Source organism: Hyperolius riggenbachi, chromosome 4 (assembly GCF_040937935.1).
Source record: "Hyperolius riggenbachi isolate aHypRig1 chromosome 4, aHypRig1.pri, whole genome shotgun sequence".
Lineage (NCBI taxonomy): Eukaryota > Metazoa > Chordata > Amphibia > Anura > Hyperoliidae > Hyperolius > Hyperolius riggenbachi.
The window spans coordinates 135,340,609-135,354,614 of record NC_090649.1 but is presented as its reverse complement, the minus strand read 5'-3'; the positions used below and the strand labels follow the sequence as shown (position 1 = coordinate 135,354,614).

The 14,006-nt window shown below is 40.9% G+C and overlaps 1 protein-coding gene across 1 annotated transcript in view; it reads right to left on the bottom strand.

The window, feature by feature from the left end:
* EPHA4 (EPH receptor A4) overlaps positions 1-14,006 on the bottom strand; it is a 110,019-nt gene that overhangs the window by 25,896 nt on the left and 70,117 nt on the right. The window contains exons 6-8 of the mRNA XM_068280731.1: positions 10,228-10,352; positions 7,533-7,692; positions 6,701-6,812 (exon numbers count right to left, since the gene is read on the bottom strand). Of these exons, the coding sequence (XP_068136832.1) occupies positions 6,701-6,812; positions 7,533-7,692; positions 10,228-10,352 (397 nt within the window). The remainder of the gene's footprint in view (positions 1-6,700; positions 6,813-7,532; positions 7,693-10,227; positions 10,353-14,006) is intronic.

Below are 14,006 nucleotides of genomic sequence, written 5' to 3'. Positions count from 1 at the left end.
AAAACAATGTGCTTTTGTTCTGCCAGGGACATAACATGGCAAGGCAATGGGTGGGTGGGGTGAAGGGGGAAGGGGTAATATGGTCAGGGCCCGCTATAGACACACTAGTTTCTTGGCACAGATGGTCAGTTCAGCTGCTTCCGCCAAGAACCATTTAGCTTGTGTACAAGTCTTAAGTGACAGCTACATATGGAAAAAGGTCATTTACAGTTCATTTTACATCTTATATGTATTTGTCCAAGTGCATTTTACAGCTTTTAATAATAGCGGTCCTTCAAATGAGTTCTCCATGACCAAATCATGTAAAATCTGAGTATTCTCCTTTTTTTCCAATGTAAAAGTACAAACAGGTCCTCACGTGGTAACACCGTGTTACTTCAGATCCAGGAATACACAGATAACTCCGTGCAGTGCTCACCTACACATTCATCTAGCTGTCAATACATTGCTGACATTACAGACTAGCAACTAACAGGGTTAAAAGGAAAAAAAACACAGAAGATGCATGGCATACTGACTCACATCCACCCCTCCAAGCCAGTTTGCCTGGTGGAAACTGCTTCCAAAAAAACAGCTTTAAGAAATCAGCATTAGGAATAGAGAGAATGAAGCCATGTACAGGGGCGCCAAGCTGCTATGAAACGATAGAGACACCATCTGCCTTCCTCTCTGTCAGCTGATTACATAACCTCATTAAAGTGCTCAGGAATAAATGTTCGGAGCTGTCCAGCTGGGTAATGACACGGCACTAGCAACTGGAAGCTTGTTCCTGGAGATGTCACAATCCAGACCTGCTTCTACAAGCTGCCCGGGTCAATAAATCAAACATTTACTGGTGTCTCGGACAAAAGCACTGCGCTGCAGCGTATTCACAAACAAGGTCAACGAGGAAAACAATTGCAGAAACCGAGGAAGGGAGACGAGCACTGAATTCACAGGTAGTCACAGGCAGGAAGGATTGGATGTCCAAATTACTGTCTAAACTGTGTGTGGCATGGTCATGAAACGACTTGGCAAAGAAGTATTGTATGTTTTGGAAACTTTCTTTCATGCTTGATTATACTAGGACAGCAGTGTGTGGAGGAGTCCACGTCAGATGGTTGGTTTGGAGTGTCTTCATGCAAGTGCAGAGAAATGGTGCTTTGTCATGGTGGAAATAACTGCTGACATAAATCAGCATTTCCTCAGCTGTATAATATAATAAAAGCCTTTATAGCAAAAAAAAAAAAAAAAAAACAACAACCCACAAACTTCCTAGAAAAACTGCACATGTGTGACCAATATCCTTCAATGTGGTGGTATATTACCACAGGAAGGTAGTCACACATACAGATATAATTAGGCTGCTTTTTCTCTATGGCACAGGTGTTGAACGCCAGTCCTCGAGAGGCCAAATCCATACCAGTGTTTAGGATGGACTGAGAAATAGAGAAATATGTTCAACTTGTTGAAACACACCTTTCCTGATTCAGTATCATCAATTAATTTGAGCTGAGCCAAAAATGTGTGAGGACCACAGCTCTTGAAGACTGGTGTATGACATCCCTGCATCCCTGTGGGCAGAACACCTATTCATCGTCTGGAGAAGAAATGGAAAATGTTGCTTGGGCACACCAGTGCCTGCTTATATGGTATATTTAACACTTAATTTTAATAAGTAAGACAACTTGAGGTAAACTTTTACTTAAAGCGGATCTGAGATGAAAAACTAACTCTAACAAGTACCTTGTCTATATATCTTATCTAAAGTTTAGATTGTTTACACAGCATATCGAGCTGCCAACAGCTTCAATAGAATATGATTATTTCTTCCTGTGATACAATGACAGCAGCCATGCTGTTTGTAAACATTACAAACAGGCAAGCTTATCTGCATCTTCTGTGAAAAAACCTAATCCCCCTCCTCCTCCCCTCTGCAATCTCTGGCAAGTAATACCTCCCCCTCCTCCTGCCCAGACTAAGCTCCCATGATCCCTTGCTACTGCCAAGGCTCTCTGAAAAAATGTGGGTGAGGCTTGTTTAGTTTATAGGGAATTAGAGTATTAAAACAAAAACAAAAAAGTATTTGGCTTGAGGAATGCCCTATAAACAATATGAAAGGAACACAATTATGCAATGAGTAAAAGTTAATCTCCGATACACTTTAAAAGTAGAATTAAAACTAAAACTCTGAGTTTGGATTCAGTGAGTTAGATAAGAACCACTATCAGGCCATTACTTCCTCTGTGTTTGTTGAGGAAAATTCTCCCAGCTTCCTGTCTGACAAGGCCCTCAACAACAGGAAGTGAGGTATAATCTACACCCATCACAGCAGTAATATGGTAAAGGTGTAAAACAACTGTGAGGTATTTAAATGCTCTCTGCCTCCCCACTGAGAAATGTTCAGTAATATCCTGTCCCAGTATAGAGTCACCAGAGCAGGAATGAAGCAGCATCACCCCTGTATTTTTGACCTGAGGAAGTGCCCACGAAACACATAATCTTGTAGGGTCTAATAATTGTATACTTTCCTTATTAAATTGTTTTTAACGGTTTTAATCCTGGGGTAACTCATTCCACCTATCCTATTGTGGTATCACATGTAACAATTAATTCTAGCAGAGAATATAATCCTTCTTCAAATTATGAAAGAAAAAAAGCTTAGGCTACCATTACACTTTATTTAATGCATCATGGACTTTAATTTCCAATTCCAAGAGTATCCCTTGAACCTGTTAGAGGTTCACATGAGGCCAATGAGAAAAGACCAGCTAATTCATACACAGAGCCCTATAATTCATGGTCAGCTACTGTGTAAAGTGCATGGGAAGCTTTATAGCAGACCAAGAGCTCACCGACACAAGAGCGGGACTATTAATAACTCATTAACTGCTCTCTCCCTTTCTTCACTAGACAGACATTATACCAAAGAATGTTTCTCAAGCATCCAGACAAGCATTCCTGTAACTGGAGACCCACAAATTATGTTCAGGAATACCTTCTACAAAATAGACTGCACCTAATAACGCAGCATTAGCAAGCAGCTTGCATTTAGCAAGAAACTGGAGGGAATAGACAAATGCTCTAGTTTCATACAAGATGCCATTTCCAGCAGGAAACGCTGTTTGAATTCACATTAGGGGCCACGGCGCTGTCAGCTACTTGCCTTCTGCCTCTCTTCCCTTAGACAGCTTTATGGTTGACACTAAGGGGGAATCAATGAAAAGTCCAAAGGGTTGACGTTTCATTTTTATCTTAAGTGCTCCATTGAGAACCAATCACAGCTGGGCTGCAATCGACCCGAACCCACCCTTGATCGTCAGTGAGAGACTGTGACATGCTGACAATTCCCTCACAGAATCTAACAGAGTGATGAACTGGGTGTCTATCATGCAAGTTCCAATTTTACACAACTGATATACGTGGCAGAACATAGCTACATAACGAATACTGCCACATAATATTAAACTGTGTAGCGGCGCTTTACAACCGCAATGCTACAAAAAATTCCATATTATAAAAGGCCAATAGCAAAAAGTAGTCTGCATTCCTCATGGCTAAGAAGAAGAAACAAAAAAAGATTGCTTGATTTTATAATGGTGGATAAGAGTGAGTCAGTGGAGAAGGAACAACTGACTTCTCTATATGGGATACTTATACAGGCAGTCCCCTACTTAGAAACAATTCGAGATACAATGTACAAAATAGTAGCTAGACATTACTTTTTCATTACTTAATTTTGTTGTATATATTACACTACTATATAAAACGTTGTAAGTAGATTAAAACAAATCAAAGTGAACCTGGTACGGTTAGTTAATTGTCCCGTAGAAAGAGGTATATGGAGGCTGCCATATTTATTTCCTTTTAAGCAATACCAGTTGCCTGGCAACCCTGCTGTTCCTCTGCCTTTAATGCTGGGCATACACGGGTCGATCCGGCGGCCGATTAGGCCGCGGGTATCTAGCGTAATGCTGGGCATACACGGCGTCGAGGGAGGCTTATCAATCGAGCCTGATGGCTCGATTGATAATATCCGACGTGTCCGTTCACCGCAGGGATTAATTCCGCGCTCGATATCCGCGGGCGGACAATAGCGGCGAATCGAGCGGAAGATAAGAAGCACCGGCGGGGACGAGCGGGAATCGATTCGGGAGCACGCGCGGACGAGCGGGGAGGCAGCGGGAGTCGATCCGGCGGCTAATCGGCTGCCGGATCGACCCGTGTATGCCCAGCATAATACTTCTAGCAATAGACACTGAAGCATGCAGCAGATCTGGTTGCTCTGACATTATTGCCAGATCTGACAAGAGTAACTGTATGCTTGTTTCAGAATTGTGATTCAGACACTCAATATACTTCTCAGTTCAGTTATCCTTTAAATAATTAATCAATCAAACTGTCAGTTTGAAGGGAATGTCTAATTATTTGTTTGTTTCTATATATAATAAAATAACACACTCAAAATAATTTTATGCATCAGACCCAGACTTAAATGACTTTCAAAGTGAGAAGTTTTTTGTCACTGTTCCTTATATGACCCAGAAAGGCAACAGCTGTCATTTTCTACTGCTTGCCGTGAAATCAAAGCAAGAGACCTGACTTAGGCAACAGAAACACCTTTTCTGTGAGACACTTTGTCCCTATTCACAGGCAGCCTATTGTGCACTGCCTCTAACAGCACCGAAAAAGCCGGCTCAGGAATTAGTGGAATTCATTTTCAATTTGAAACAGAGCTCCTGCTGCAGAAATCGTGTTTAAATAGCAGCCTGCTTCTGCTGCCATCATGCTGGGGACATCAAAAAAGCTGGTAGGGGTTTCCACTGGGAACGCTGCGTTTAGATGCTAATCACAAAACATGGCTTTGTTTTCAGGTCACAGCTCCACCCAGAAAAGAAAAGCAGTGGGAAGGGGCTTTACAGACAAAAGATGAACCACACATAGTTGGAATCCTAAAAATACCTCACATACTTTCTCAGATGCTCCTCGAATAAAGGATATGACAATATTTCTATCTGAAAGGAAAGGATTCTGGTCCAGCTTTTTTGGCTGGTGCACTGTTATATCACTAGTGAAACAGCTGTTGGCGTTTACTTCCTGTTATTATATGGCCTCTCTATCTGTACTGCTAGATGGTATACATCCACCAGCGGGACTGGCATATAGCAAAGTGCACCTGTCAAAAACCTCAGTGAAAGACCATAAGCCTAGGAAACGCCAAGATTACACAAATAGAAAACTCCATGTAGGATTAATGAGTAGTTTTTCGACAGATAGACTGCTGACTCCCACCTTTAGTAGTATTCAGTTTGGGTGCAGCATCCAGTGCCCCCCAATAACTTTATTACTGGGAGCCTGAAACCAAGCAGCGCACACCAATACATTTTGCCACACAGTGCGCAAACAGAATGGTAATATGTGCTATATCCAACTGCTTTCAGCCATACTGACCAACAGGAAACCACAAACCTTCAGTTCACTATACATTCACATTCAATATGAACAGACAAAAACACTTTCTATTTTTTACAGTTGAAGAAACATCCTTAGCTGGCACTAAATACAGATTGGTATGATGTATGTCAGCGCTGTGTAATAGCTTTGTAATAGTGCATACTCATGTTGGTTACATGCGATTGGTGGACATACCATATAAACTGTATATGCACTTGGTATTTAGGTAAAACTTTTGTCTAGATAAGTTTGCAGGGAGGCGCAGTTTGCATATATAATACTAAATACAGATTGGCAAAGTCAAAAAGTTTTCAGGGACTGTGCTCCACGGTGAACGGAGTAATTCAATAAATGTACAGAAGCATAGCATTCGGGTACCAATCCAAGGGTAATCCTTAAAACACTTGCTGTGTTTTGTGGCGTCCGACTAAGCTGGGGGACCCACAAAACAGCTCCCAGGCCATACTGCATACTCCGCTCTTGTGTGTCTGTCGATTTATGCTAAGGATGCAAAATAAAAAGATGTTCTAAGGATTACCCATGGATTGGTGCCTGGATGCTATGCTTGTACACTTTATATTTTTTACTTTTAGATTACTATTATTTAGTATTTATATACAGTAGGTGGGAAGAAATGAAGACGTCTGCCTGGGTTGCCATTTACAATAGAGTTAACCTGATCTACAGTGAGAAGAAATATCCCCAGGTACACAGACAGCAATTAACATGAGATGAAGGTTCTCAACCTTTGAACTTTGCTACAAGAAGTGTGTTTACTGTTGTCTGTGTCCCTGCTGTAAAGATTTCTCCTTACTTCCTGGTCAACTTAACTCCAATTACTTAGACAGGAAGTGGTGGTGGTGTGGAGCTCCTCCACAGGTTCAGAGACAATAATGGAAACCTGACAGAGTTCTATTTCCCACTCCACCCAAGCAAAAAAACTGCAATGCTGATCTGTACAGTGCTTCCTTACATATACCCAGTAATAATATATGAATGCATAAAACAAATAGTCTTACTCTGATCTAGCACACATCTCTATACCCCAGACAGGCTGGGGCCGTTTAAAAAATAATGGTGTTTTTACTTAGAAAGCAAACAGAATAAAAAATCGAGCATGAGATTGCTGTAGTTTTGTGACTTGCTGTTTTCATCACAATCTCTGAAGATTTTCCCAACACAGCAGCTTGTGAATAATTAAAGAGCGGTTTAAACACGCTTTAGTTAATCATGTGAAAGGTTTGGAATAGTTGATGAAGCCACATACCTTCTGCTGATGACAAAGGCAGCAATAAGAATGACCACCAGGACGATGCTTCCCGCCACAGACACCAGAAGCACTGTGGGACTGGCCCCTTCACCTATCATGGGGGATGGCACTGAGGAGACAACAGGATATTCAATATACATTTACTATGTCCGCACTGCCAAACTGAAATGTTCTGGAGTTCATAATGTGACTTCTACATCTCTTATTTTACAAAGTTCTCAACTGCTATCTAACGTATAAATAAATATTTACTATGTCAAGTGATTCTCAAGGTAAAAATGTATTACAGCAATTATTATTAGACCCGAAGGCACAGGTGTCGCACTCCAGTCCTCAAGGGCCACAGCCATGTTTAAGATACACTGAGAAATGGAGAAATGTGTTCTACTTGATGGACCACACCCTTCCTGATTCAGTCCCATCAATTCATTTGAACTGTGCCAAAAATGTGTAAGGCCTCAGCCCTTGAGGGCTGGATTTCGTCATCCCTAGCCTAAGGCATACCTGTCTGCCTTACCTGGAAACTGTGTCTGTCACCGAAAAAAAATCTTCTCCCTCCTTACCCTACCCAGTAACCATAAAAAATAATGATAGTTGTGACTTAGAAATGTACTGTACACTGAGCTAAACACTACCCAGCAACAGAACCCCCACCCACCCACCAACCTCTAAACCCACTCCCTCCTTCTGTGACAGATTGCCTGCTCTCTATAAGAGGCAATGCAGATGTCTATGACTGATTATGAGAGAAAAATGAATGTTCAGTGCATAATAGGGGGTTTACTGTGGTGGTTTTCTGGTGACTGGGAAAAACATAAGATACACTCACCAGTGTTAGTGGTGAATTCAAAAGGTCCGCTGAACTCGCCATACCCTGCTGCAGTGCGCGCACGGACATGGAAAACATAGGCAGTCAGTGGATTAAGGCCTTTAATATCAGCACTGCGTGTCCCAGTCTTTACAATACGATAACTACGTTCGTTTTGGTCCTATGGTAGAAAAAACAAAATAAAACCAATATTCATCACAATCATTTTTCATAAGAGCAAAAACAAGAATATGATAAAGTCAGCATGAAGATTTGGCAAAAAAAGGATTTGAGGCCAATTATTAATCAGAAAACTGCAGTTTTTCTGGTGATTAGCTGATCCCCATCCCCAAATTCTCTGATAAACATTTGTTAACCTTGACAGTCATTATCGACAATAAGTGATAATTGCCATATTTATAAAGTGGCGAAAAAGGGTGACTGCATTTTTACAGAATAACAAACAGCATTTAACACTTTAAAAGAGGAAAACACCACTGACTTTAAAGTGAACCTGGAATGAGTGGGATATGGAGGCTGCCATATTTATTTCCTTTTAAACAATAACCTTACCAGGCCTGAAATCCTGCTGACCTCTTGGGCTGCAGTAGTGTCTGAATCACACCTCAGAAACAAGCACGCAGCAAAATCAGGTCAGACTTGGGTCAGAAAATCTGATGTGATCTGCATGCTTTGTCTATGGCTGTAAGTATTAAAGTGTGTACACACCTGTGACAGATGTCACCCATCAGGGATCGGTACCCGATCTCTTTGGGCAACATCACTAAGCTATAGAGATGGGAAGTCAGCTGTGTAGCTGACAACGTGTTCTGTTGCTATGTGGGGCGAAGAGATAATGGCGCTGTGTGCACGTGATGCCACGCGTGGGGGAAGGGGTGTGTTGGGCAGGCTAGGCGAGTGGTGAGATTAAAGTAATCACCTGTCGTTTGGGTAAGTTGATTTGACAGGATCATTGCGGGTGTGTTGGTCGGGGGCTGAAGCACACCTGCTTGATTATCGGCTGAGGCAGTAGTTATCGGCTGCCTCAGGCAACTTTAGTCAAGCCTCCAGAGGCAGAACTAGGTAATTTGCATTGTTTAAAAGGAAAGGAAATATCCCTTTCACTCCAGATTCCCATTAATACAGCCAGTTTTCCCCTTTTGGTGCAGATAGTTTAAAAAGTAGGAACCTGCAGCTGCAATACACGTTGGTGAGTGGGGGAGAGGGTGTGTGCATTTTTTGATGAATACAGTAGTCATTTTGAAAAATGTAGTTCAAAGCAACTCAAGTGTATGCAGTAGCAGATCAACACTTTGGGGTAATTATGGGGGGCAGTCAAAGCACTGGACATCCCCCCATATGAATATTATGTCTTAGAGGGATATTCTGATTTTTAAACCAAGTAGTGGCAAGCTAATCAGAACGCTACTTCTTTATATACATGGCCTTTGTCTCAAGATTGGTACAAAAGATGAAGGGATATGAGAAGATGATGCAGTAAGATTAGAGAAGGGTTCCTTGAGGTAACAAGGTTTAAAATGTGAGCACATGAGGACCGCACAATCATGAATATAATGTAAAAAAGGCCTGGATATTTAATGAGCAATAATGATTCAGTTATAATTGCAGATGTAAAGTGTTACTGGTTCAATAAAAAGGATTGTCCCAACTGTCTTTGAGGGAGCAGGAAGGAATGCTGGCTGTTAACTATTTAACCTTTGAATGAATGAACGAAAAAAAACTAAACCAAACGATGTCTCAATGACACCAGACAGAGCACCTAATTGTAAATCGATTACAGCTTGCCAATCTGTGCGATTTTCTACTGCTCAATGCAATATAAAACAGTCAATCCTCAACCCAGTTATAAAAATTCAGCCTGCACAATTTCATTTTTTATCGATTTGGTTCTTGAAACTGTGAAAATAATCAGTGAATTTCTTCTGAAGCAAAAAAAAAAAAAACCAAACCAGCTGAAAATGGTACAAAATGATCAATTAGTAAGTGAAAGGTATTATAAGTCAACATTTACAGCAGTTTCACAGTTATTTATTTACCTCAGAAACAAAATTCTTGTCAGTCTAAACACTACTGGCCCCATTGTCTTTTATTTAAAACTTCGTAACTATGGTTTGTATTTTAAGTCTGGTGTTTTTTGCAACAAAATAAACAAAGTGACAGAATGTACTAAATACACTACAAACACAAAGCATTATTAAGTAGCTTAATAAGAACTCAAAGGAATGGAACAATCTAAAAAAACTCTGGCCTATTATTTATATTTATAAGACTGCATTTGCAAATTACTTCCATATCACAGTAAATGTTAACATTATTCTGTTCTCAACAGCGCAGTTCATTAATAAAAGCGCTCCAGGAACTTTCATCAGGAGACTGGCTGGGCACCATGCTCAGACTCTGCCTGACAGGAGCATCGTGGGAAGGCAATACCATAATGCACAGGGGTAGGGGAGGTGGACACAGGCATATCACCACAAGGAAAATACTGGTGCAATCCTCATGCAAAAAAATTAACATGGCCAATCCCATCATGGTAGACTCACCAAAATAAACGTGTTTTAGACAAACATGGGTTTATTTATGGATAGTTTGAGGTATTTTAGGTGAGTTTAATAAGTGGGGCTATGCTAGTTTCCAAATACAGTACAGGTCCACTTCAGTAATATCCCAAACATTTGTAACCCTGTTGTATTACCTTTTCATAGTACTTGACTTCATATTCTAGGATGACTCCATTGGCCCGGTCAGGTTCTGGCCAGGATAAGGACACACTGTGTCTTGTGATCTCTTTTGGCTGAATCTGTGTCACAGTTGATGGGGCTGCAGAGAATAAATATTTGTATTAAAATGGGTGTTTTATAAACTTACCCTAAAATAACAAAGCAATTCTCACTACAATTACTAAATGTAATGACAGTACAGCGAAACATTACAATATGCAGTTTGCTAACACTTTCTGAGAAACCTCAAAACCACTTCATTGAGAAAAGTAAGGCCAGGACTGAAACGTGTGCTGAAAACTAGAAAGGGCTCTGCTACCGAGCATTATCTATCCACATTTGGTACAAGACTTAATTAAAGTGTATGGAAAGTCTCAGATTGTGCCACACCTGCTTCCTTCCCCCACAGGGGCGGATCTATCATGAAGCCACCCGAATCACGTAATTCAGGAGGCAAAACCTAGGGGGTGGCGTTTGGACAAACAGCTTGGACCAATTGGAACCTGCCTCTTATCCGCTCTCTCGCCCCTCTCCCTAACACACACACTACTCCTCATCCACGCATCCTCGTCCTCATTCAACCAATGGCACCTGCTGCCCTTCCCTATGACATCATAAGCAGCTCAGGTGTCGATATATCCTCTTATCAAGGCATGCTATGGTAAAACCCATCACCAGCAAGAGAACACCATGGCCAGTCAGAGGGGAAGCTTGGCACATGACCTATCAAGCACCAGACCAGCCAATCATAGTCACATCTGATATTTCACTGCTACTGATCGAGTGCAGCGATTTGCCCAATGACAATGTGGTTGTCTTGCCCATGAGACCATCGGTACCAGATAGCAAAAGGAGCAGCAGGCAGCTTATGAGCATATCTGGAAGGGAGGGGGTTGCAGACATCAGGTGACACTACTGTCACCTGATGTGAAGATTTGTTGTTAGTTCAGGTGACAGTTGGCTCTACAGCCTGTGACAGTCATACAAACTCAGCTAGGCCTACTGTGGAGACAGGAGGGGAGGTGAAGCAGTAGGCTTCCCACTCTGGGCAAAAACAAAGGTATCTTAAAGAAGGAGGACGTTTATACAGACATCAAGCTGTCACTCAAATGAATAACAAATGATTGATTGTTCTATGACAACTGGCATTGTCCAGCCATGTCTATGTGTTTTACCACAGCGCCCTCATTACAGCATTGGAGAGCAACAATATGAATTGTACAAATACTTGCCAATGCAAATTATACCATCACCACATATTCTGTGAGGCCGGCCTATATGGCAAATGCCCAAAGTGTACTTTCCTCAGTGACCTCTGCCCATCAGCAGACAAGAAGCAGTCTCCACATTCCCACAGTGCTCACTAGCAGCCTTTCATCAATTAGTTTCCAAACCCAATTACCTCAGACAAAGTCATAACAAGCAACTTCTGACATTTTACCACATCCAGCTCTGACTTTTCTTCCTCGGTGCTGAAAATAACCCAGCAGTATCTGGGAGTCAGTCAGGAATGAAATCAATTAGGAAAGATTAAGCGATGAACCTCTCAAATTCACAAGGCTACTCCCTCAGTGCTTGTGAAACCAAGTATGTGATTGTCACTGATTTAATTTGCACCTGTATAAAATGTCACTTTGGGAATCGAGGTACACCCAAAATGGGAGAATTAAGTGACTGAACTTCGGTAAATTAACAGGTTAACAATAAAGATGGGAAAACCAGGCAAGGGACATCACATCAACACCCACTCATTACTAACAAAGTCCCCTGACTCAGCAACCAGTGCTGACACCCAGGTGACATCAGCCCTGGGAGGCCTGAACAGTGCTAGTAAATATATTGCAGGCCTCCCACAAACTAATGACACGTTCTAGTGATGAAGCATTATATTGTAATACTGCCTTCATGCATTAATGGATATCCATGCATTCTGTGCTGCCCATCATGTCACAATAGGTCATTGCCCATGACAAATTAGCTTATTATTGGTGATGCGCTAAAAGGAAGATAAAGCGACTTGTTCAAGGACAGGACATGGAAATGAGCCTGGCTTAAGCCAAGTGATTCTTTATCCGTTTTTTTTAAATTACAATTAATACTTTAGTGACATATTTAATGGCACATGTCCTATTCTGTCTGTGTTCGTATATATATATATATATATATATATATATATATATATATATATATATATATATATATATCAGGGGTAGAGCAGCACAAACCAAGTTTTATGCAATATTATGCATGCACGCAGCACTGGAGAACTCCAATCTCCATAAGAAATATTTCAATACAGAGGGGCTGCAGCACACAACAGGAAAACAGTGATAGGGGCTCTTGGTTACGCTTTAACGCGTTTAAGCTCACCAACTGCGCCAAAGTGTCCCAATCTGGTATATATATATATATATATATATATATATATATTACAATATATATATATATATATATATATATATTACATATATATATATATATATATATATATATATATATAATACAATACATCACCCCCAAGACCAACATAGGCCATATACTGGCAGATCTATTAAGATTTATGCGAGCTTCAACAGCTCTTCAGCCAATCCCGTAAATCATTCATATCTTATGTCAGACATGATCAAATTATCATTAACAACGCTCTGATGACTTCCGTCATTAGTGGCCATGTATGACGCTGTGTGGTCAAAAAACAAATGATTGCACGCCCAGTGATTTATCGGTATGTGTCTCGTTCTGATAATTCTGCACCGGATCATTTTACTGATTATCCAAAAGTTGTGTGGAAAAGCCTCCAGCACTGCAACCTGCTTGCCCTACTTCAAAGATTTGAAAACTTGAAGCCCTTCTCCTGGCACAGATGTGAATATACTGGCTGATGGCTTAGCGAATAAGAGTATCTAATAAGCCTCTTTAGTCACATGAGTGCATGGAGCAGCTCAGGTGAAGGTGAAAACAGCAGGGCTGGTGCACAGCACAGACCACGTGGGGGTGCTAATGAGCTCTCTGAGTATTCCTTACTATAAGGGGGAGAGAGTGCAGACAGAACTTCCTGAAGGCATTGCTGTATGAAACTGCAAAAATCGCAGCTGCGCATACAGTAAATGTTAAAGGGACTTCTCCTAAGGTACTTTAAATGTGATTTATTTACAATTTATTTACAATAGGGTAGGTTTGTGTTTTGGTCATGTTTATTTGGTCTGTGTTATCCTCTACCTCTGAATACATATGGAGGACCTTGGTGACATAACAGCTGCATAAGCCATCATTATCTAAGGCAGAGTACACTTCTCAAATTGTGTGAATATTTTATTATCTTTTCATGGGACAAGGCTGTACAGTCAGTGCCCTAGAACAAGTTTCCAGATAAGAATCATCAACATAGCTGATCTGTGTATTTGTTCCAATAAGTGCCTCAAAACATCAGAGAGAGAGGATAAGCACTGAGATATTGTTTCTTTTGAAGAAGGAGATTAGCAGTGGGTGTTCCCATACTTCTCTCATGCAGGTGTACCTTTAACCTATGTTAACCATATGCAATCACACACTCAGAAGTGTAACTCATTAGGTAAGCAAATTGTTTGCCCAGGTAAGATTATGTGTTACTGAAAGATTAAAAAAAAGGCCCAATATATTTACATATGTAAATCATTTCAGAGCCCTTCAGGGAATTCACCTGTGTTAATTAGGTATTTCTAAATTAAACTGCAAGTCACATGTATTCACCATTCACAAGACCCATCAGCCAGTG